General features: G+C 45.5%; 1 protein-coding gene across 26 annotated transcripts in view; it reads right to left on the reverse strand.

The window, feature by feature from the left end:
- The window catches only part of dst (dystonin), a 207,711-nt gene that overhangs the window by 154,640 nt on the left and 29,485 nt on the right, over positions 1-23,586 (reverse strand). The window contains exon 1 of one of the 26 annotated variants that reach the window (XM_064317872.1): positions 2,272-2,353. The exons of the other annotated variants lie outside the window; for them this stretch is intronic. Coding sequence (XP_064173942.1) covers positions 2,272-2,338 — 67 coding nt within the window. The 5' untranslated portion in view covers positions 2,339-2,353. Of the gene's footprint in view, positions 1-2,271; positions 2,354-23,586 lie in introns of those variants that run through there. 26 annotated transcript variants of the gene reach the window in all.

A 23,586-nucleotide genomic window follows, 5' to 3' on the forward strand; every position in this document is an offset into this window, starting at 1 on the left:
ACTTTGTCAAGAAAACGGACTCTACAGCAGCCTCTGGTCTGAACGGCGACGGTAATATATGGGTCTTATAAACAAATCAAGAGACAAGTACCATTTAATCTAACGCGGTGACCTTGGCTCTGCAATCTTACAACTTAAGCTCCTAGGTAATGCCGTACCTACTGTTTGCCATGCTAATAAAGCTGATAAGAATTTGAATGGCAGAGATTATTCGCTGTAACTCAGAATGCTCTCTGTCAGAGCTGCCTCATGACATCAACAGTGCTCTCCAGAGAACTGCTACAGCAAAGACCACCGGTGTAAGAGAGGTGTAAGGGGTTAATGATCTCTCTGCACTGCACTGGAGACCGTATCCCATCTCTTTCCACTTTTGTTAATTTAAAGGATTTGGTTTTATCCCGACAGTTGCCCTGCTGAGAAACTGTAACAGGAAAGACAATGACAGTGCTCAATGCTTAAACGCACACTTAAAAAAAAAACGAGTATGGCCTTAGGCAACAGTGAAAAGTTCAGCAATTCAACTTTTGTCTTTCAGTACGAGAAATGTCTTCACGGCGCGGTTCAGATGAGTCAACACTCTTACCAAATACCCAGTTCCAATCAGACCTGGAACATTTGCCTGAAGGCCTGTTACAGTCCCTGTTGTACATCCTGTGACTATAATACGCACGCGTGCATCAACATTCAGTTTTATGTCACCTGCTATAAAAACCTGAATGTAAGCATTTGAAAGGAACTCAGGAAAAGTGTTTAATTGGCCATACCGAGCACAGACCACACTAGCAGGCCTTTACAAATGCCCGATGTGTCTAAATGAAAACAGAAAACAGATCCCGGCTTTCAAACGTCCTCATTACATCAGCCTGTGATTATGAAAAAGCTGCACATAAATCAGTGAGTATGCAGTCACACACTTCATATGCAAAATTTCTTCTTTTTGGGGGGAAGGGTCAGCACAACTGAAGCAGTGATAGTTAGAAATCACATTTTATGTAATACAGCATATTCTGATTTAAAAACGTGAGCCTAACTGTTCCTTTGAGATTTTCATTTAAAGATCTAGACTAAACCTTCATTTAGGTTTAAGTTCCATTACTCGTATCCTGAGATGGCACTGCACACACAGCAGTTCACCACGTTATTTTTCCTTGTATCCATGACAACAGCGGTGCCCAGGCGGGGTAGAGCCAGCCAGCCACATAAATGAATCACACTAGGGGTATTATTGGCTGAAAAAAGGGATGAAAACTATAAATGTCCAGACCTCAGTGTGGCTCTGAAAATGCAGCTCCTCTTAGTATTCTCTCAACCGCTTACTGCATGTGCTGAAACGCTAAAACACTGAATATTAGAGCTTTGATTTAACAGCAACTGTGCAAACACACTTTTACACATAATTGTCTAGGAATGATTTCTTAATTCAAAGCAAATAAAATACTTTAAAGCAGCTACAAAGTATTATAATGCTCAACATTAAAATCATTAAAAATACTTCATCTTCATCAGCATTAGCATCGTTATCATCATCACCACCACCACCATCACAGAAGTGCACTCCAGCTGTAGCCCTGAGCCTGAAGCGCACTTCCACTTCCTGACCCACAGCTCCAGAGCAGAAGCTGCAGTTGTGCTGCGTCACCGAGGACAGCGCCCTCTGGTGTACTCCGATTGCGCGAGCCACTCAGCTGTTCGCTGAGCACCACAACATCAGCACACCGCGCTTGGCCTCGTGCGGCTCCGCAGCCTAACCTTCCCAACGCTGCGGCACGCGGTGCGCTCGCGTTCAGGACTTTGGAACCAGAGCGCAAACAGAGGACACCACCGCTGCCCCCCCCTCACAATTATACAACAGCATTCTCCTGACCGTTAAAAAAGAATAACAATCCTAATTCAGCCCGTGGCTCAGTCTGAAAAAGAGGTGGAGAGAGAGACAGGCAGAGGGAGGGAGGGAGGAGAAAATGAAGAGTGAGAGAGAGAGAGGGAGGGAGAGTGTGAGAGAGGGAGATATATAAATAGAGTGAGAGAGGGAATGAGAGAGTCAGTGAGAGAGAGTGGGAGAGGGGGGTGGAAGTGACAGAGAGAGCAAAAGTGAAGCAGAGGGAGAGAGAGAGACAGAGCAAGGTAGAGAGAGGGAGAGAGAGGAGCAAAGAAGAAACATAATATGAGAGAGAGCGTAAGAGACAGAGAGAAAGCGAGAGAGAATAAGAGACAGGGAGAGAGGGAGAGAGGGAGACAGAGGGAGAGGAGGCAGGCTAGCACAGCCTTACTGACCCATGCAGCTCATCCGCTCCAGCAGGTGAGCCCGCAGCTCCCGGCTGCTCCCCAGCAGAGGCCACATGCTCGCACCGCGTTCATGCATCGCGCTCTGGGCAGCGACTGCCGGCGCGGCTGTGGCTCAGAGCTACGGCAGGCTCCTCCCCCACCCCCCTCCCGCGCGCACACGTCTGAAGGGCAGGGACTCTCCGCGCTGCGCTACACTACGCTCCCTCCCGCCTGCCGGGCCTCCCCAAACGAGTCCCGTCAGGTTTTCCAGCGACACCCAGAACGGCAGGCTAACCTGGTTTACTCAAGCGTCTCTGTCACAGCCCTTCTCCGCAGTGAGAGACGCTCGCCGTACTTTGGCCTGCCTGGGGACGGGGGGGGGGGGGGGTGTTGCACCTTCAGCTGGCAGGTGTCCCATCCGGCAGCCGCGATAATGGCACCCGCGGGGGGCTGTGGAAATTCGGCCTCTTCCACACCGGCGCACCAGCGGTTGGCTAACGGCGGTGTGCTAACCACCGTCTGGGTACACAGCCACGGGACGGGCACTGCAGAGCGCCAGGGAGCCCCTTCCAGGGGCAGCGATGACTCATCAGTAACCCGCTCAAACGCGGACAATACAGGCCACGGGAAACAATGCCGCCCGTTACTTAAATTCACCTTTTAATTTAATTTACTGCCATTGTGTTTTTATTTAAAAATATTCTGACATACAGTAGGCTATATGCCAAATGAGCCAGACAATGGAATGGCATGTCACTGGAATGAAGTCCAACCATTTCTCTTCTGAATTAAATAACTGAACTAAAATAAAATAAGAGATAACGCACCGATAAGAGCATCACGTGGCCCTCATAGTGACTTCATTACCACTGTATTCCACCACATTCATTTAATTCAGTTCCTGTATGGGGGTTAAGTTCATCATGTGGGTAACACTTTAATCACCTCTCTCTCACCTCTGTGAATGGGTGAAGTAATGGCATGCCCCTGATCTTAAAGAGCTGGGGCGGTCCCCAGTGTCCTGGCACAATGCCCAATCTGGCCCTCTTAAATCAAATCAAGCCCACTTTAATTATCTAAATCAATCCCCCCCTCCACCCCAGCTGGTGTGTGGGGAGCAGCACAGTGAAACCATGTTATTTTAGCAGCAATGGAACAGGCCTGCAAAGAGAAACATGGGGATAAAACAACTGGCCAAAAAAATAAACTGACCAAAGGCTAATTTCAGCGTCATCATGAAAATGAACAGCAACAGTTTAACCGGATATAGCCCACATTATCCATTCTTTTCTCTTAATGAAAGTTGAAGCTCTAACTGTCATTTGTCATCTGCCATTGCATAGATCGTAACGAATGACTGCCAATCAGCTGAAAATCGAATGCGTAATCAGGATTGGTTTTGGTTGGCTGTGCTTCGTTAGCGGCGATCTGCTGCGAATCGGACGCATGAAACGGACTGCTGTTTCCACCGCGGTTCGGGGTTACTTAAGTTCGCTCAGCCGTGACCGTGACAGAACCGTTCCACGAGCGCGAAGCGGAAAACCCGCCGTCACGGAAACCTCTCGGCAAACGCAGTGCAGCAGTGCCGTTCCAGCTTAGTAAATATAAACGAGATAAAAACTGCGCAAAAGTTCTGCCTTCATATGAGGAAACCGACTGATAGATAGCAAAGCATCAACCTGCCAAAATTAAAGCGCTATACCATGCTGAACCCGAAATAATACACAGTATTAGAACGCACATTTCTCTGAAAAAACACAGGTGCAAAACACTGATCTTTGGGGCTACAGTGAACCCCACAGCCCAAGGAAAAGAACACACCTCTATCACATGACCCACAAAAACTGAGAGCCTTTTCAGTGCACTAAAGAATGATTTTTCCTCTTAAAGATGTCAGAAGCTTATACAATCTTTTTTCAAGAAGACTGTCAAGACTTGTAGTATTGCTGCAATCGAATGTTCGCTACTCTTCGTGGAGGCCTGAGCTGTTTAATTTGGGTAGGCCTATTAGTGGCCAATAGGCTCGGGCATGTTCGGGGCTTGGGCAAGCAAAAGTTTTGATCACCCAAAAGCTCAACTGTAGTTAATTATTAACTACAAAAGCCATATTTTTAATACCGATGCACTTTAAGCTTTAATGCTTGGTCGATATAATAACTCTGTAACTTCCTTCTTTAATTATTTAATCCTAAAGTAGAGGACTCCACTGCTGAATGTAAGAGGTAGAGGTCAGTAGTGAGATGTAGATTAGTATATCTCACCATAAATATGCATGTAATAGTTCCTGGGATTGTAGCCTTGGTAAAATAAACCCAGCCAGAATGTACTCAGACATCCATGCTCACTTATTTTATCAGCACCCATCCCTGGTAAATCCTTACAGCGATGAGGACAATGGTGTGGTAATCATTCAGTTATTCCTATTGCGCAAACAGTGACAACTCTAATCCTGTTTTTGTTTGCCTTTCTGAAGTATATTCCTGCCCTACCACTTTTCCACGAAGTCTACCTGACCGAAGTGTCTGTTGGGCATAAAATAACTGCAATGCAGCTATTCCTAAAAGCTTTAAGTATTACTGTGTCTTATCTCTTTATGACCTTGAATATGCATTCAATACACACATCAATGTAATATTTAATTATTCTGGACAAAGATAGTTCTGCTCCTTCAAAAGGACAAGGGTATTAATGCTGTCTTTAGAATGAGACATTCTTCAAGTAGGTGTAGGTTGTTCTATGATGCTTAAAATAGAAACAGGTTTTGACAGAGGACTACAACTGCTGTAAGTCCTTCATTTCCTTCTGCTATCCTCAATATTTTTAATGTATGCTATTGAGCGGACGTATGGCTGTATATGGCTTTAAATATTCAATACATTCCTTCATTAAGAATGATAAATGTCTCCAGGAATACAGATACAAATTCACCGATTCAAACAATCTCTGAAATATGCAGATTCTAATTCATCCATTCAAACAATCACTGAAATATGCAGATTCTAATTCATCCATTCAAACAATCACTGAAATATGCATACATTAATTCACCCATTTAAACAGTCACTGATATATGCAGACACTAATTCATCCATTCTAACAGTCACTGAAATATGCAGATACTAATTCACCCATTCAAACAATCACTGAAATATGCAGATACTAATTCACCCATTCTAAAAATCATTGAAATCACAGCAGTAGCAGTCCTACTGGGTAGTACTGATGTGATGTAGGGTGTGGATCAAGAACCTCCCCTCCCATTTTCAAAAGCGATAATCAGACAGATTGGGGTGTAGAATTCATAAAGTACATATACGCCTCTGAAGTGGATATCATTTCAGACAATTTAGACCAGTGACGCCAGTCATTAGTGGCACTGCAGTGAGAATAAATGCTGTTTATGTCATGAATGGGAGCCTGAAGTAGGTGCTTCTGACTCACTTTAGCACAGCACTGATGATAGCAGTAACCTGCGAACATTCTGCCACATTCACCATGTCCTTTTTCACCACGTCAGCTGTGGAAATAAACTGCACTCGACACATATTTTTTGGATCGTGTATTGTTTTGGGCACATGCAGACAGCACCTTCTGATTACATCCCCTACAGGGAGAAATGAAAGCCAGTTCCAGCTCTGCAGCAGATTCAGCACTGGATGTAAATGTGAATTTGCAGAGACTCCCTTAATCACAGGCTCCCTGGATGTAAATGTGAATTTGCAGAGACTCCCTTAATCACTGGCTCCCTGGATGTAAATGTGAATTTGCAGAGACTCCCTTAATCACAGACTCCCTGGATGTAAATGTGAATTTGTACAGACTCCCTTACTGACAGGCTCTCTGGATGTAAATGTGAATTTGCACAGACTCCCTTACTGACAGGCTCTCTGGATGTAAATGTGAATTTGCACAGACTCCCTTAATCACAGGCTCCCTGGGGGCGGAGCCTTTCCTGACTGGCACATGAACAGAGTGTACTGAGCATGCTCAGAGTGCCAGACATTCAGTGGTGCTCACTAACGAACAGGGTTTATAATGCACTGCGGGCCCGTTCCACACACTCAATTCTGCTGCATCACTGCAGAGTGATAATCTCTCCATCCATCTCTCTCTCCTGCTGCCCCAGCCCCTCTCTGCTCCCTTCTCTTCCTCTCGCTCCCATACCAGTCTCTCTCCTTCTGTCCTCCCTCATTTCCCTCATCTGTCTTTCCATTTTTTATCCTGCCATCCATCTTCATTTTCATAGCTTCAGTTGATTTCTCTCCCTTTCCTCCCCCTCCGTCCTCTCTTCTCTCTTTCCCTACCCCTGTCTGTTTCTCTCTCCCCCCTCTCTTTCTCTCTCTCTCTCTCTCTTTCTCTTTCTCTCCCTCTCTCTCTCGTGTTGTGCCCTCCCCTCACAGACAGTCCTGTGCACACTGATGCTCTGACCCAAGGCTGTGTTTGTTACATGACACTTACAGGCATTCCCATACGTTGGGGGGGGGAGTTTCATTATTGATGCAGAGCTGCCAGCTGCCCAATGTAGTGTGGCATTAAACTAAGCATTAAGCATGGCTCTCCCTCTGATCCCCCCCCCCCAAAAGGTTCAGCCCCATGTTTGGGTATATTCTTCACAGTCCTGTTCACACATATTCTATTCACCCCTGACCAACGTAACACAGGACACACTACACTAGGGCACAGAGTTAGCGTTTGCTCTTTTTCTAGCGTCCTCATCGACGAATAAAGCAGGCTTTTGTCAAATAAACAATAAACAGCAGAAATGTCGAGCGCTGGCGTGGGTGGGCAGACGAGGAGGGGAAACAGCTGCGAATGAGAACACGTTTCACATGGTAGCTGACCTCAGTCTGGCGCTCGATTCGCGGAGGAACGCTTCACTTCCTCCCCACCGGTGAGGTCATCGTTAAGAAATGGCTCCCTCTTGAGGAGCAGAGGAAAATAGCCCAGAAAAACCCCTCACAGATTACCATCTCAAGAGATGTTATCTCGCGTTAAAACTGCATTTATTTATAAACACACGTGTCAGTTAACACTGCAAAAGCACTGTAATCATACGTTACTTAGTAACAAACTTTAACAGGCTATAAAAAAAGCTGGAGGCCCCATAAATTCCTTCTCTGGCTTTACAGCCGAACACCCAGTAAACGTTATCTCATAAAAAACACGTTTTCAACGTACAAAAATGCCAAGTTACTAAAAAGTATTGATATCAAAATGACGCCAAGTTACGATACTACAAACAATATAGGCTATCTTGCCTCACCGAAATGACATAAGATGTATCTCAAAGCAATGCTACCCAATATTTCCTCAGTTCTTTCAAGTCACTTGGCCCTGTGTATAAGCATGCACTACATGAACAGGCCAAATATATGTGTGGATGGCTCTCTCACAGTCAAGATTGATTGAATAGGTGTGTGTATGTCCAATTTGTATTGGTATGTAGGCCTATGTATTTCGCTGCCCAGGCTTTCTGTTGCGTGAATGATAGTATGTTTCTTGGTACAAGTGTGTTCGTGAATGTGAATGTAAGATGCTGCCAGGGAAATGTCCCCATGCGGATAAAGAAGTTCTCTATGTATGTATGTACAATATGTGTTTTACATGCAGTATTTATTGTACGTAGCAAATATACAATAACTTGCACATGTACTCAAATTCAGTTCAGAAGCAAGTATAAACATGTTTTCTGGAGAAATGTGCTTCCTGTCGTTGCTCAGCAGCAGTTCTGTACATTAATTAATTTATACATTAATTTCAATGTACAATGTTCAATGTGTTCCATGAGGCAATTCGAAATATTTGTCTCTTTGATCTGACAGAAAGTTTGCATGACATTGTGAAATGGTAAGATTAGAAAACACAGGGCCAAGTGACTTGAAAGAACTGAGGAAATATTGGGTAGCATTGCTTTGAGATACATCTTATGTCATTTCGGTGAGGCAAGATAGCCTATATTGTTTGTAGTATCGTAACTTGGCGTCATTTTGATATCAATACTTTTTAGTAACTTGGCATTTTTGTACGTTGAAAACGTGTTTTTTATGAGATATCAGTTCTTTTTGCAAAGCGTTTTATTATGAGAGTGAGAAATGCGACCCTGTAAGAAACGGTTGTGGATTATGGCTATCGTTGTGTGAATCTGTACAGTCTGATGAGCGTGTACCGTTCAGCAGTTTCGGTTTGCTATATATGTAAAACAGTGGCTGTGAGATAGGATGCAGTGGCGTAAGCGTAAACGCATCAGAAACGCAGATGGAATATGGTATGTACTCACGGATTGGACGTCCATCCAACGAGCCTTGACTGACAAAATAATCAACACGCCCGTAGAATTATAACTCCCTAGGGCGCAACTTGTGTAGCCTTCTGTCCTGCTCCGTTGTCTGTTATTTCGTGGAGATGCACTATTAGTGTTTGTAAGGTTTATCCTTCTGTCCTGCTCCATTGTCTGTTATTTCGTGGAGATGCACTTTTAGTGTTTGTAAGGTTTATAAGGCATTTTGAAAGGCTAATCTGCAGGTAGGAATCCTCTTCGCCGTTTTGCTAAACTAGAACCGGAAAACATGATAGTGGAGAATAGGAGCAGACGCATATGTCCCAGCAGGCTTTGCATATGAGAGAATAACAACAGTGCGAGAGAAATTAAAATGAAATTACGAAATTCCGTAGTTGAAACAATATGTTTTTAGCAGAATGGGCATGTAGGTGAAGGTTGACATGATCACGGAGTATAGTGCGAAGTAAATGGAGTGACCATGAGCGAGCTTATATTCCTTATCAAATGGTATATATAACAGTCGGTATTGAACATTGGTTGTTGAAGTGGAGGGTCAAATAACATTGCACACATTATTTACCTGTAACGTAATCTATTGCACGAATGTGTTTTTCTCATGTTCAGTGCTAGTAGTTATACTTATGAGTGAATCATGATTTTAAATGTAATGTTTTAATGCGGAGTTGCAGAACGTACATACGTAGTAATTGTGTGTAGCCTATGTGGCTAGATAGAGAACACGGCGAGCTAACATGAATGTAGAAACGTGGCGTTTGCTGATATTAAGGTTTTGTACGGCCAAGTGAAGAAATATAGTTAGTAGAAATGGCACAGTGGTGAACCGGTGTAACTTTTAAATAAAAGGAATACATTTGCGTCATGAAATGCATATGGGTGGCCGTGAGTGAGTGAGGTTTACCATTCTGTGACTTCGTTAGCTAATGCCATAGCTATGCAATGCGTGAAATATCATTAGCGAACCTGCCGGTAGTTTTAAAGAAGAACACAAGCCAGTAAGCACAGAAGAGCTTCCGTTGAATCCATATGGCTTAGCAATATTGTAGCCGGTCAATAACTGAACGGTGAACGGCGGGTAGATATGGTGCAAAAGCAATAATTAAGAAGTAGTAGACAATTATTAGTGAGGGTCGAAGCACGTTAAAGAAACGGGTTCCAAGCTGGGCTTGAACATGCGACCCAGTGTTCCCAAGCCTGTAACCTTACCCACTAGGCCACAGACGGATTAGCTGTTCAACCTGCGGAGTTGCGGAATGTACATAAGTACTAATTGTTTGTAGCGTATGTGGGTAGATAGAGAACAGGGCGAGGTAACAGGAATGTAGAAACGTGGCGTTTGCTGATATTAAGGTTTTGTACGGTAGCCAAGTGAAGAAATATAGTTAGTAGAAATGGCACAGTGGTGAACTGGTGTAACTTTTAAATAAAAGGAATACATTTGCGTCATGAAATGCACATGGGTGGCCGTGAGTGAGTGAGGTTTACCAGTCTGTGACTTCGTTAGCTAATGCCATAGCTATGCAATGCGTGAAATATCATTAGCGAACCTGCCGGTGGTTTTAAAGAAGAACACAAGCCAGTAAGCACAGAAGAGCTTCCGTTGAATCCATATGGCTTAGCAATATTGTAGCCGGTTAATAACTGAACGTACAGACGGTAAGTCATAATGCATATATCTTAGCAATATTGTAGCCGGTTAATAACTGAACGGTCAACGGCGGGTAGAAATGGTGCAAAAGCAATAATTAAGAAGTAGTAGACAATTATTAGTAAGGATCGAAGCAGGTTAAAGAAACGTGTTTCAAGCTGGGCTTGAACATACGACCCAGTGTTCCCAAGCCTGTAATCTTACCCACTAGGCCACGGATGGATTAGCTGTTCAAATTGCGGAGTTGCAGAATGTACATAAGTAGTAATTGTTTGTAGCGTATGTGGCTAGATAGAGAACAGAGCGAGGTAACATGAATGTAGAAATAGAAACGTGGCGTTTGCTGATATGAAAGTTTTGTACGGTAGCCAAGTGAAGAAATATAGTTAATAGAAATGGCACAGTGGTGAACTGGTGTAACTTTTTAATGAAAGGAATACATTTGCCGTGACTTCGTTAGCTAATGCCATAGCTATGCAATGCGTGAAATATCATTAGCAAACCTGCCGGTGGTTTTAAAGAACACAGGCCAGTAAGCACAGAAGAGCTCCCGTTGAATCCATGTGGCTTAGCAATATTGTAGCCGGTTAATAACTGAACGGTGAACGGCGGGTAAATATGGTGCAAAAGCAATAATTGATAAGTAGGCTAGTAGACAATTATTAGTGAGGGTTGAAGCAGGTTTAAGAAACGTGTTCTAAGCTGGGCTTGAACTTAGGACCCCATGTTCCCAAGACTGTAACCTTACCCACTAGGCCACAGGCGGACTAGCTGTTTGAACGGGAAATGTTTCAGAATAAAAATGTATGGGTATTTTTCGTGTGTATGCGCGTTTTTGATTGGGTCGTGTAGGGCAGATTTGGCTGGTGTTAGTGAAATGTCCAATGGGGAGACATGTTGTTAGTGGGATAGGCGGCAGGAAAAATAAGAATGAGAAGAAGAAGAAGAAGAAGAAGAAGAAGAAGAAAGAGAAGAAGAAGAAGAAGAAGAAGGAGAAAACGCAAAATCCCCTTAGTTTGGGGCTTTATTGTGTGGACATGTGAAGTTGTTTATGAATTCTGTCTGTTGAAATGGGGTCAGAATGTACAGAATGTAATGTTTTTAAGGGCTGAGTGTCTGTGGCTGTTGTGGTTATTTCTGTGGGGAACCCTGAAAAGTGCCAAACTCTCGGTGCTGTATAGGTATGGGGGCATGCCCCCGCCAAGGCGTAACTTGGCGGGATGGCATACCTGCCATCCCAATCATACCTGGGTTTGCTTTTTATTTCTATTTACGATTATGGAAACAATGGGAGGGGGCCTCTGGCATGAGGAGCCAACTGCTCTCAGATGCAGCTGAACAAGAGCAACCAACATTCACATTCACATATTTAATATGAGAAAAAGTGTTCTCTTTTATACGTTTATACTTTTATACGTTTTATAAGACAATAAATTCCTCCAGTTAACAGTAGCATTAGCATTAACATTCTCATATGCTTGCATGTACCGCCCCGCATTCTAGAACAAATGGGGAAGCTCTGCAAACCTGCAGCCATCAGATGCTGAAAGTTTCACTTGAATCAGACTTCAACCAATCACAGCGTCTTGCCATGGGGTGAGAAGTATTTTTGATTGGCTGGACAGTGATTGACAGAACGTTGAAGCCCCACCTCTCCCATCACAACTGCATCCCAGCCCAGAGAAGTCCAGTTTTAGAGACTGAGGCCATTCCGCTAACATTCAGCAGAGGCTGGGTCTGTATATGTGCATGTGTGTATATGCGTGGACGTGTGTGGCTCTGGTAAGCAGCCACACACGTCAAAGCGAAACCTTGGACAGTGTCCCTGACAAAGTTCACTACACCAATCAGCAGTCTTGGAGAAGACGGATGATAATGTTCCAAGGCATGAAATGACTGGCATAAAAAACAGGCTAGACCATCACAGCACAGGCACGTGAGGACCCATAGATTCTGTGTAACCTAATCTAATAAACGAATCCTTTTGTTTTGTTATGTAAATATTGGGGGAATGAAAATATTTTATTGATGAAAGTGTTAAAAGGTTAATTTCTTAGGGATGAAATCTAACACTGGTTTGGCTTTAAGATCAGGCAAGAGAACATATAAAGGACAGTTGTACAGTTCTCGGGTAATTAGGTGTGAACTAATTCTAGAGAATAAAAGATAAAGGACAAGACTGCATGCAGTATGTGACAGAACCCTTCCACCTACAAACAGGGAAAACCACGCGGAAATGTCCATCTATATAACAGACGGCATTCTGGGAAATCACATGGTCAGTGTCTCAGAAAGTCCTTGCACACCTTGACTGGGCTTTACCTCACCAAATTCACAATTTACAAGCTGTCAGGCTGCACAGTCTGGCTTTGGACACGAAGAACAAGCAGGCTCTTGCTAATAAGACTCATAACTCAAGGCTGTTTTGAAGGGCTACAAGACATCCGAGTCCACCAAGGGTAGACGGTGTTTTTGTAGCAATCAAAGACACAGGCACACAAACACACACACACACACACACACACACACACACACACACACCAACACAGACACACCAACACAGACACACGCACGCACACATGCACACACACAGACACACACACAGATACATGCACACACACAGAGACACACACACACACACAAACACACACACATACGCACACTCACACACACACACACACACACACACACACACAAGGACGCAAGAAGGCACACATAGTAAGGCTCTAGGAAATAAGTTACGTATCTACAACCGGTTCAGTGAAAGACAGGAAATCAACAGGCTTGACGAGACGATCCATCCTTGACCTCAGGTGATGAACAAGCAGGAGCACGCTCAGAGCTGCAGCCTGCTCCAAAGAGAGGCCTTTGATGCTCCGGGAACCTAAAACTATTAGCCTATTTATAGAAGAAGGCACCCTACACCAGGGCTGCCTCACAGCGAGAAGGCCAACAGTACACGCTGTCAGAGGATAACTTACCCCAGCCAAAGCCTGATCTGAACCCTAAAACCCAATTGCAGCCAAACCCTGATTTGAACCCTAAGACCCAATTTCATCCAAACTCTGATCTAAACCCTAAAAGCCAATTTCAGCAAAACCCTGATCTGAACCCTAAAACCCAATTCTAGTCAAACGCCTTCTCTTAAATATCAGATATTTCCGTTAAAACTGATTTTTAAAAATAACCGACATAAAGAGACAACCAGACATAAAGAGGCAATGTGAGACAGCCAGAAGGTTCTTTCAGTGGAACCGTAAAAAACACCCTTGGGATGACTCCCTCACACTCGCGGTAAGATGTGCCACAGCGCTGGGGGGGGTGTGAGGGGGTGAGGGAGGGACGGATGAAGGGAAGGTGGCCGGTAATCCCTGGGTTTACCGGCTCTGCCACACGCCCTGCCCTGACCTGTCCTCCTCTTCCCGGTGTGTTTCCCTGCCCTTGTCCCTGGAATCCGGGTCACAATGACAGCGAGTCAGCTTAGCACAGACTCAATCTGTCCTGCTGTCCCGCAAACGAAAACTCCCCCAAATAAAGAGCCTCGTTTATTTACTGGACGAAAAATATAAGGCAAATTTAAACAAGAACACCATAGAATTCTTAGTTGACTCATGGCACTGCTGTTCAAAATGGCAGCACACTGTACCAAACGTGGCTTTGTTTTGGTTAAAACGTGCTCCTCGCTCAGGAGGTCAGTAAGGTGGATTGCTAGGGGCCCAAACCTGCTTTCATACACCCTTCAGGGTGAAATACATATTTGGAATGAACAAAGGTGAGAGCGAGGGGTAAGTTCAACTACAGGTAAAAGCACAGGTAACATAATCTGCACCAAGGTAAAAATGAGATGCATTTACATTATGAGCGCGGTGAATACACAACCTCCACTTGTCTTGATGACAATGCCTGTTGTTTGTGGGTGGTTGATTAAAATAGAAAATAATAAATAACTTCAAATAAATATAGGATTTGCTCAATATAAACATAACAAACTGAAATTAATTTGCTCAATAATTTTATTCTCTCTTTCCCTTTAGATATCAATAGTCAGTTTTCTTTAAAAAAAAAATAAAGCTCTAAGAGCAAAAAAAAATTAAGTAGCCTATCTTTTGTGATAGCATACCTTTAAACTTACACAACAAAACATCAAACGGCACCTCCTCTTACTAGACAGGCCCAATAAAGTGTTTAGAAAGTGTAATGAATCTATAAACTGTCCTGGCTTGCCAAACCTGCACAAACGGATGACATCACAAGTGTCCAATAAACCGGGAAAAGGAAAGACACATGCACAGGCATTAACACTGTAAACAGTACGCTCACAACAAATATGGTCTCTCTAGCAACTTGTGCCAACTACAGTTACATGCACGGGTGAATGCGCCAATGCTCATCTTTTCCACTGAGGTCACGTAAGCGAGAGCAGCGTTCTGCTGAAAGCTGAAAGCTGAATTTTGGACAGCACCCGACTGAGGAAACGCGATTTCATGGGAGAGCCAGTCGGTGGCGGTTGCCAGGAAACAGCTGGGGACCCCCGTCCTTGTTGATCCCAGCGACGGAATGCTGAGGAGAAAGTGCTGGCTAGAGCGCTAGCGAGCTAGCTCATTCCTGAGAAGCCGCCGAAAGGGAGTCAATGGGGGGCCTGGGTAATAAATCAATGCAGATCTAATTAAATCTACAGCACAGTCATAGACACTGACACCACGTAACACTTTGGCAAGTTCTATTCATCTTTAAGTCAAACTTATTTGACTTAAGCACAAAAAACTCCTTCATCGTTGTGTATTTTTGGTCGACCAAACTTTAAAGCTGATGGCTTATTGAATTGTTGAGGGGAAAATTCTACACTCATAGAGGACAAACTTCCAGACCAGCTGAAACACACACACAGCTGAGAAAACACAGCTCTCAAAACTGCCTTTACCAAAGAAACCCTCACAGAAAAACATCAGGACTGAATCTGAATCTGGTGGACATGGCCTTCAGAACGACTTCTCGCATAACTACCCCAAAGATAATACTGCCCCAAAGACCCTGGAGGGTAGCTCTGGCTATACACCCTCCTGGGGCAGTAAACGGGGCAGACTGATCTTCCAGGGCAGTTGTGCGACACACACGCTCAGCCAGACAGCAAAAAGATCCCAAAGCTATAAACAAGTGTGACAGAAATACAATGTGTAGTAGCGCATGGTGTATAAGTCATGCTCCTGTAACCACCCGCCAAAAACACCTGTGCCAATCTTGCGCAGAGCTCGTTCCCCACCTTTCACGCCCCAGTGACCCCCAAACAGCCCGCCCCCTGACAGGGACAGTCCGCCGTGCGCACAGACGTTTTCCCTCACTGTCGCTTGTTATTTATAACGCTCCAGAAAATATTTTTACCAAAGTCCACATCTTGGGACGACTGGCTCATCCAAGTATGATGTCACGCTAAAGAATTCCCGCTCAATAAAAAAAAAAAACCCTATCACAGGATACGGTTAAAATGGAGCAGCAACAAAAATCTCTTTCGGACTTTGGACACCGCGGTCTGTGGACGTCCCCACAGGTGAGGAAGACTGCCACACAGGACCTGACGGCAGCAGTAACTACGGCGACGGTCATAACAGAGCAAAGGTCCGAGGCGTCCAGTTTGCGGGACTTCCTCCCTTTTGGCGTCAGTTTTTGGCTCAGATTATTGGCTCCCGCGATGCTGCTGGGTAAATGTGTGGCTTTGCGGTGGCAGTTGGCAGAGTTTCTCAATCTAACAAGTTATACACACAAATAAAAACACACCCTCCTGTCCTCCAGAGCTTCTTTCTGCCCATTGGCCCATTTGGCTCCGTGCGGACATCGCTTGGGAGAGGAGATCTGAACGTGTCGTGACATCAGTAGACGGGCTCTTGTCTGTCATGCGCTTTTACTGGCCTGTGTGGGCGTACCACTGTTTCAGAAGATTAAATGTGTGTGTGTGGGGGGGCTGCAGCATAAGAGTTTAGGCTTGCTGGCCCAGAGCCACGTCTATATGCTGGAAAAAAGCCTGCCCATCACAAATGGAGATGAGACCGGCACACAGGCGCTGGGTCGGGGAGGGGGGGCGGGGGGGGGGGGGGGGTCCAGGCTGTTTCCTGGCAGCACACACACCACTGTCACAACCCCGTCTCTCAATCCTTCCAGGAGTGGAGTCAGTCGATAACCAGAGGGGGCAAATATTAAACCTTTTTATTATTTTTTTTCTGGCTCTTTCTCAAAACTAAGATGGTGTCTCTGCCCGAACATGGCATTGATAGCAGACGCATTGTTTAAACAGAAATGAACGTTTTTAAAGGTCATCGCAAAGATTAATGGGATATCTTTCCCGATGCTGCCTTCAGACAGTAGGCAGCGTTCTGTGATGCATAGGAATCACAACGGCGCTAAAAATTGTGATTTTTATTTGCTTCCTGCCTCGTAAGTCAGCGTTTTGGTGAAATGGAAGGCCGCTGGGGTCCAGCCCCCGTACGCCACGCGAAGGGAAATGTGAGGGGAGGAGGGATCAGTGGCTCCTCTAGAGTATGACCACGTTAGAGGAGGGATCAGTGGCTCCTTCAGAACATGATCAGAGCTGCTTAGTAGAATCCAGAGAACCTGAAATATCTACAGACTACAGAACCACAGCCCCGAGTCTAAGGTCTGCATGAGCTTGTTACTCGGTTCTTTGTTCCCACTCAATTACTGACTACATCAGCTCAGACTGATGAACCACAGGCACGTCACCTGACGCACAGGTGTGTCACCTGACCCTCCCTCTCTCTGACAGCGCAAAGCTGTAATCATCCAAGTTGCGTAATGCGGTTTCCTCGCTGACGTGAGGTCTCCACAAGCAGCTGTAACCGACAGAGACGTCTCCACAGTCAGTCTGGCAGGTCAGGAATCCGGAGGGAATCGTGCGAGGGCGCGTCAGACATGAAAGGCGAAAAGCGCTCTGCGTTCCGCAGTGAAGCATTCTGGTCTGCGGTGTAGAGGAGCGTACGCTAAAATACGCGCGCGGAACAGGCCCATCCGTGCAGCCAGAGCAATCCCGCCGTCTACTGCCTGGTGTGTCACACAGGAAACGTACCCACGGGAAACAAAAGACAGACCTGATTACAGTTCCTGTGTGAGGGTGGAAGTTTGGGGAAAAGAGGGGGTGTGTGTCTGGGGTCGGGGTGGGGAAGGGGGGGGAGGGGGTGTCTCGGGTTGGAGGGGTGTGGATAGCTCTGCCTGTCACTCGTTGCTCTCACACCCTGCGCTAACAGCAACCGCAACATCGCATCTATCATTTAAAACATAAACAAAACAAAGATGGCCACCTACTTACTTAGTGTATGTGGGTCAGTTTTAAACATGTGCGCAGCGTGTGGGGAGAGGCCCAGGGCTGGGTCTGAAGAGACAGCGCTGACGTAGCATTAGCGTACGCGCGGGCTAGGCTAACAGCGCCGCGCGTGTAGACCACGGCCCTGAGGGGCAGCAGTGCCGTGGCCGTCAGCTCGCTCTGAGAAACAGGGCCACGGGTTAAATGGGCTCAGCTGTGAGCTACGAGGGGCCAGCAGAAAGCTCAGCCGACAGGTTTACAGCAGTACACACACGCGTTAATTAAAAGGAGTGCCAGCACATTAATTAAGACTGGAGGTCAGGTGAATTAAGACTTTGGGTGCAGGGCAAGAAGGCTCGAGGTCCAGCACATTATAGATTTCATTATCTTATGTGAAAATAGTCATTAATTCACTCATTACATCTAATTTTATTCAGCCACTCAAATTGGCATAAATTGAGACTGACAGTGTTCTGGTCAAATTTATAGAATGAGAAATAAGGAGCACCTTGCTCCCTCTTCAGGATGTAAGATTATTTTCACACCACAAAATAGCTGTCGGTAGTTAGCTAGTAACAAAACAATTTCATTACCCAAACTTTAAATATTGTTTCCTTCCCACTACACTTTCAAGTGAAGTTTTAGCAGTGATTAGGTGATTTTTCCAGTATGCTCCAATGACCTCTGAACCATTTAACACACAGGTATAATGCACCATCAGCATCACCGTGAGCCGCGAATCACCAGCTCAGACAGAATGACGAAAGGTGAAGCAGATAACCAGCGAGATAAAGTAAAAAGTTACTCATTTTATTTTAGCTCTGTTTGACCAGACTGAGAGATCGGTTATCTTTCGCAGAGATGACCTGGAGAGTCACACTTAACAGAAGCAGGGCAACACTGATGTATCGCTGGGAAACTGACCTCCGTAAAACCCAATAAGACATTTCTTCAGAAGTCGTACGGGTCAATTAGTCTCACTGATAAGCTTGTCTGGGCAGAGACACCGGGAGGGGGGAGAGATAGGCCTCTGCGTTTAACAGCTACGGCAAACGTGAAGGGAAAGGGTCGGGGGGGGGGGGGGGGGGGGGAAGAACAGAGTCAGCTTTGACTTCTCCCCCCGTTTTTCCAAATCACCTGGTTCCTGTTTATGAGGTACAGTTCCTTTAATTAGGTATATGACAGCAATTTCTGAACTTTACTGGATTTCTACACTTCAGCATGACTGTGCATAGTTATAAACTGTAATGTGACAGGTCACCTTTAAGAATTTCAATACCAATATTTATTAAACGTATATTTTTTGTAATTTTAACGTTCAATTTTATGTTCTCCAAATCAATTCAAACAGTGACTTTTTGTTAAAATGTTATCAACAAAACTACAACAACATTAGCAGTAAAATTCAAATTAAGTTTTTAAAACTGTTAATGTGACGTATCATTACACTGAATGCTTAGTCGTACTCAGCACCTTTTCCAGGCAGAAACATAGGTCTGTTAAACGCGTCACAAGTGGAAATTCAGCTCTATGAAATTAGCAGTCCACTGAGATCAGCAGCCTCGTCGTTCCTGTTCCATACCCCGCCTCCTACGGTTATGTTACAGCTTCACTATTCAGTTCCAGTGTTAATCAGCTGAAACACAACCGCTTCCGTAATGCAGCACATCCCAAGATGCATTGTGTGCTCTGGTCCAGAACAACAGCGCGACAGAACGCTTTGTTTCCTTCATAGCAGGTGTAGAACAGCATTGATAAAACCATCAATCAAACACACACACGCACGCGGTGCATACACACACAGACACACACACACACGCACGCAGCACGCACACACTCATGTGCACACGCACGCACGCACACACACACTCATGCACACACGCACATGCATGCACACGCAACAAACGCGCTCTCGCGCATACACAGCATACACACACAGTCAGACGTTATCCGCTTATGAAATCAGGAAGCAGTGAAAATCACCACTACCCAGATGTAGGGAGGAGGATTCTGAGGAATGAGGGGGGGTTGGGCACTGTCTCTGCAGCTGTACTGCAGGGGTGTGTCATTTCCCAGAATGCTCTAGCCTACAGACAGAAGGAAGCTGTGGCGAGCAGCGGGACGGACAGCCAGCAGGGGCGTGGCCATGAGTCACCATATGACCTCATGCGGCCAGTCCCGACAGACTGAGCTCTCCTGCATGGGCGTCGCCCACAAGTCAGCGCTGTGATTGCCATGGCAACCCAGTAATGGCGCACAGACCCATCTTTTGTTTCTCCAATCTTCTCTCTCTCTCTCTGTCTCTCTCTGTCTCTATCTCTCGGCCTGTCCCTATCTGTGTGTGTCTCTCCTTCTCTGTCTCTGTCTGTCTCTCTCTCTCTCTCTATCTCTCGGTCTGTCCCTATCTGTGTGTGTCTCTCTCTCTGTCTCTGTCTGTGTCTCTCACTCTCTCTGCCTGTCTGTTTCTCCCTATTTAAATTTCAATTTAAAGGTGCTTTATTGGCATAACATGCACAGTGTTGCAACAGTAATAACAAATATAGATAAATTAGAAATAAAAATAATAATAACAATTATAATCATCAAATAAAAATCCACTCTACAACCTGTAAACTAATATACACGTATTATATGCACATCTGTGTGTGTCTCTCTCTCTGTCTCCGTCTGTCTGACTTGTGGAAAAGTCGCTTGCGTTGGGCGTGACTAAATGCTTTCATACCTTACTGACATATGTCCTCTCTCTCTCTCCATCTCTCTCCCTCCCTCTCCCTCCCTCTCCCTCACACACACCCTCTGGCCCTGTGCACACACATCATCCGCTCCAAAGCGATGTCATCCTCGGCCGTTTTCCTTCGCCATTACTACACGTATGACGCAGCACACACGCAGCAGGGCAGCGCAGCGCCACAGGCCCGAAGGCACAGCACCCGCAGACAACAACAGAACAGAACTCTCCCATGATTCCCTGCTTCAGCTGCGGCCTCCAGCTCTGACGGTCCCGCGGTCAGAGGGCCGCGCCCGGTTCAAACGGGCTCTCTCGGAACGACGCGCACCCTCGGTCCGTTTCGCAATCCCCCGCTCCGAACAAACCCCCGAGCGTCACGGAGACAAACCTGCTGAGCCTGGCGTTATTTACCCGTACAGTTGGTTTAAAGGGGACCACGCCACCTATACATACTACACAAGGCTTCGTTCCTTTATCTCTGTCGCTCGTGTGTATTTGCCTTAAGGGACCGTCTGTTTGGCCTCAATCCTGAGTACACTTTTTTGGCAGTACGCTTGCAACACTGGCCGAACGCGTGTTTGCGAGATGGAATGCAGCCCCGGGCCTGCGTAAGCCCATCGCACTGAGCTCTGTCACTGCAGATGCGCACACACACACTGAGTCATTGGCCGGCCCTCCAGAAAAGCACTGCAGGAAGGATTCAGAGACTCCTTTCATTACGGGCTCCCCGATTCACTCCAGCGCCGCGAAAACATTCCTGTCGGAGAGATGAACAGCCCGAGATCGGGAAGCTTGTTTTCCGCGACACGCGCCCGCCCATCCGAGGACGCGTGACATCATCCTCGGAAAGCTTCCGTCATGATGAGTTAGCGTGGCATACTGAGCGTCAATCTTGCGATGACCTAACGATGTCGCCATTTGATGATTTTTGCTGCACAGAATTTGTTGCCAGTCATTTTCTTCAAAGTAGAGAGACAAAGTAACTACTGAGTATAACCCTGACCCTTTGAAATATTTTTCAGATATGGCTGAAATATCCCGTTCCACAATATTTCACAGTGTGGATCCAGTATGGAACAATCCACAGATTCTTAAAAGATGAGCTTCCAAAATTGGGTCTGATAATCGTACACCAACAATGCACCTCCTGTGCTGCATACTCACAGAAGAGGGTTCTTATCTCTGTAGAGAAGCACATGACATCACACCACACTCCTGAGGGCTAACGGGTCATTCACAGTGCCTGCCTGCCCCACTTCACACTCATACCCATGATTCCCTGCTCCACTCCACACACATGCCCATAATTCCCTGCTACACTCCACATTCATACCCACAATTCCCTGCTCCACTCAACATTCATACCCATGATTCCCTGCTCCACTCCACACACATGCCCATAATTCCCTGCTACACTCCACATTCATACCCACAATTACCTGCTCCACTCAACATTCATACCCCTAATTCCCAGCTCCACCTCACACTTGTACCCATGATTCCCTGCTCCACTCCACACTCATACCCATAATCCTTTGGTGCAGTCCACACTCATACCCATGATTCCTCACCTCACTGCTAAACTGGACTTGATAAACTGGCTGGTGCCTGGAAAAAAAAACTCCACCCTTGCCCCACTATTATATAACACTCCTCCTGTAGCTGCAGATTGCAGGAACAGAACAGACAGAAACATGCTCCTAACACACATACATACACACACACGAATAAACACACACACACACACACACAGGCACACACACACACATACACATACACACGTACACACACATATGCACATACATACACACACACACAAAACTAACAAGGACCTCAAAGTGAATTGCAGACAGAAAGTAAAGGACAGAGAGTGTGCAGTATATTTAGCAGTGCTCGGTGGAAGAGGGGCTGGCTGAGATTTGAGCTCAGAGATTTAAAGCACAGAGGGATTTCCAACACCTGCCCGTCTCCAGTATTTCACACGCACAGCATTTAGATCCTCAATATCCGTCTGTCTGTATGGATTCATCAATGACTTAGCCCTCCAAACAGCACTGTCTTCTACCCGTAGGCTACATCAGGCAATTAATCCAATCCAATTACACAACTAAAGGCTTTAAGCATAATAAATGGGTTTACCCACAATTAAAATCCATTTACATGATTGAAAGGCTAAATAATTTGATGAAAATTTCCAAATGAATAGAAAAGCGGCCTTATCAGTGGTCTTATCCAATAATGCAGACACACAGTTCAAAGACCAAATCATACTTGAGCAATGTGAACTTTTACATCTTTAGAACAGCAAACAGGGCTAGGCTATATGTTTGCAAACCCAAATAACGATACAGGGTATCATCATTACAGAGTAAATCATTTTTTTCTAGACATGCTAAATAAATATTGCATTTTCACTGAATATGCACAATTTCTAGTGTTGGATTGTTGGAATACAAGCACAGCACTGCCATCACGGAGATATTGAAACAGCTTCAATGATGGTTGTACAGTAATATCTCCAGGTAATAGCTTCCTGACAACAGTGTGCCTGGTCCGATGGATTTGAGGAAGACCCAAACATACGCTGACTTTCTCCAAACCGTGTTAATTACATTCTCGGGGGTGAGAGGTTCAGCCGGTTCTAAATGTCTTTTCGGCGAAACGTATTCTCGGGCGGTCGTCGGCTCAGGGGCGGAGACCGGCCGGTCGAGAGGACGAGAGCGGAAAAGTGCTAGCCTAGACGCCACGCGAGGTCCACGGGCTTCTCCTGGAATCCGACGGACCAAAAATAGCGCACGCCGCTCTGAGGAGACGAACTCACAGGCACGCCAAACTGCTTTCGCTCGACGGCTCGAGTTGGGGCACAATCGTTCACACAGCGCTATAAACACCTGCCATGTGCCTAAGCTGTTATTAGCTTACATAATTCAATGGATCAAAAGGAGAAATAAGGAATAGTCCTGGCAGACTACTACTGTACGTTATGCTGCCAACTGCTCATGTACCACCCTGGCCACGACCAAGCAATAAACTGCTTACCAACCTTACGACAGTGGTGCTAATATGGACCCTTTAGAGAACTGATCTAGAGAAAGAGAGACCACCTCAAAATAGCAGGATGATTCAACCATTTCGCTCAGGGCGAAAACCTACATTTAAAAATACCTTAGTAAAACCAATGACAGACAGGTAGACACATACAAACATGCATGCACACACAAACAAACACAAACACACACATGTAAACAAACACACACATGCAAATAAACACAAACACACACACAGACACACACACACACACACACACACACAAACACGAACACACACATACATGCAGGAAC

Source organism: Anguilla rostrata, chromosome 18 (assembly GCF_018555375.3).
Source record: "Anguilla rostrata isolate EN2019 chromosome 18, ASM1855537v3, whole genome shotgun sequence".
In the NCBI taxonomy this organism is placed as follows: domain Eukaryota; kingdom Metazoa; phylum Chordata; class Actinopteri; order Anguilliformes; family Anguillidae; genus Anguilla; species Anguilla rostrata.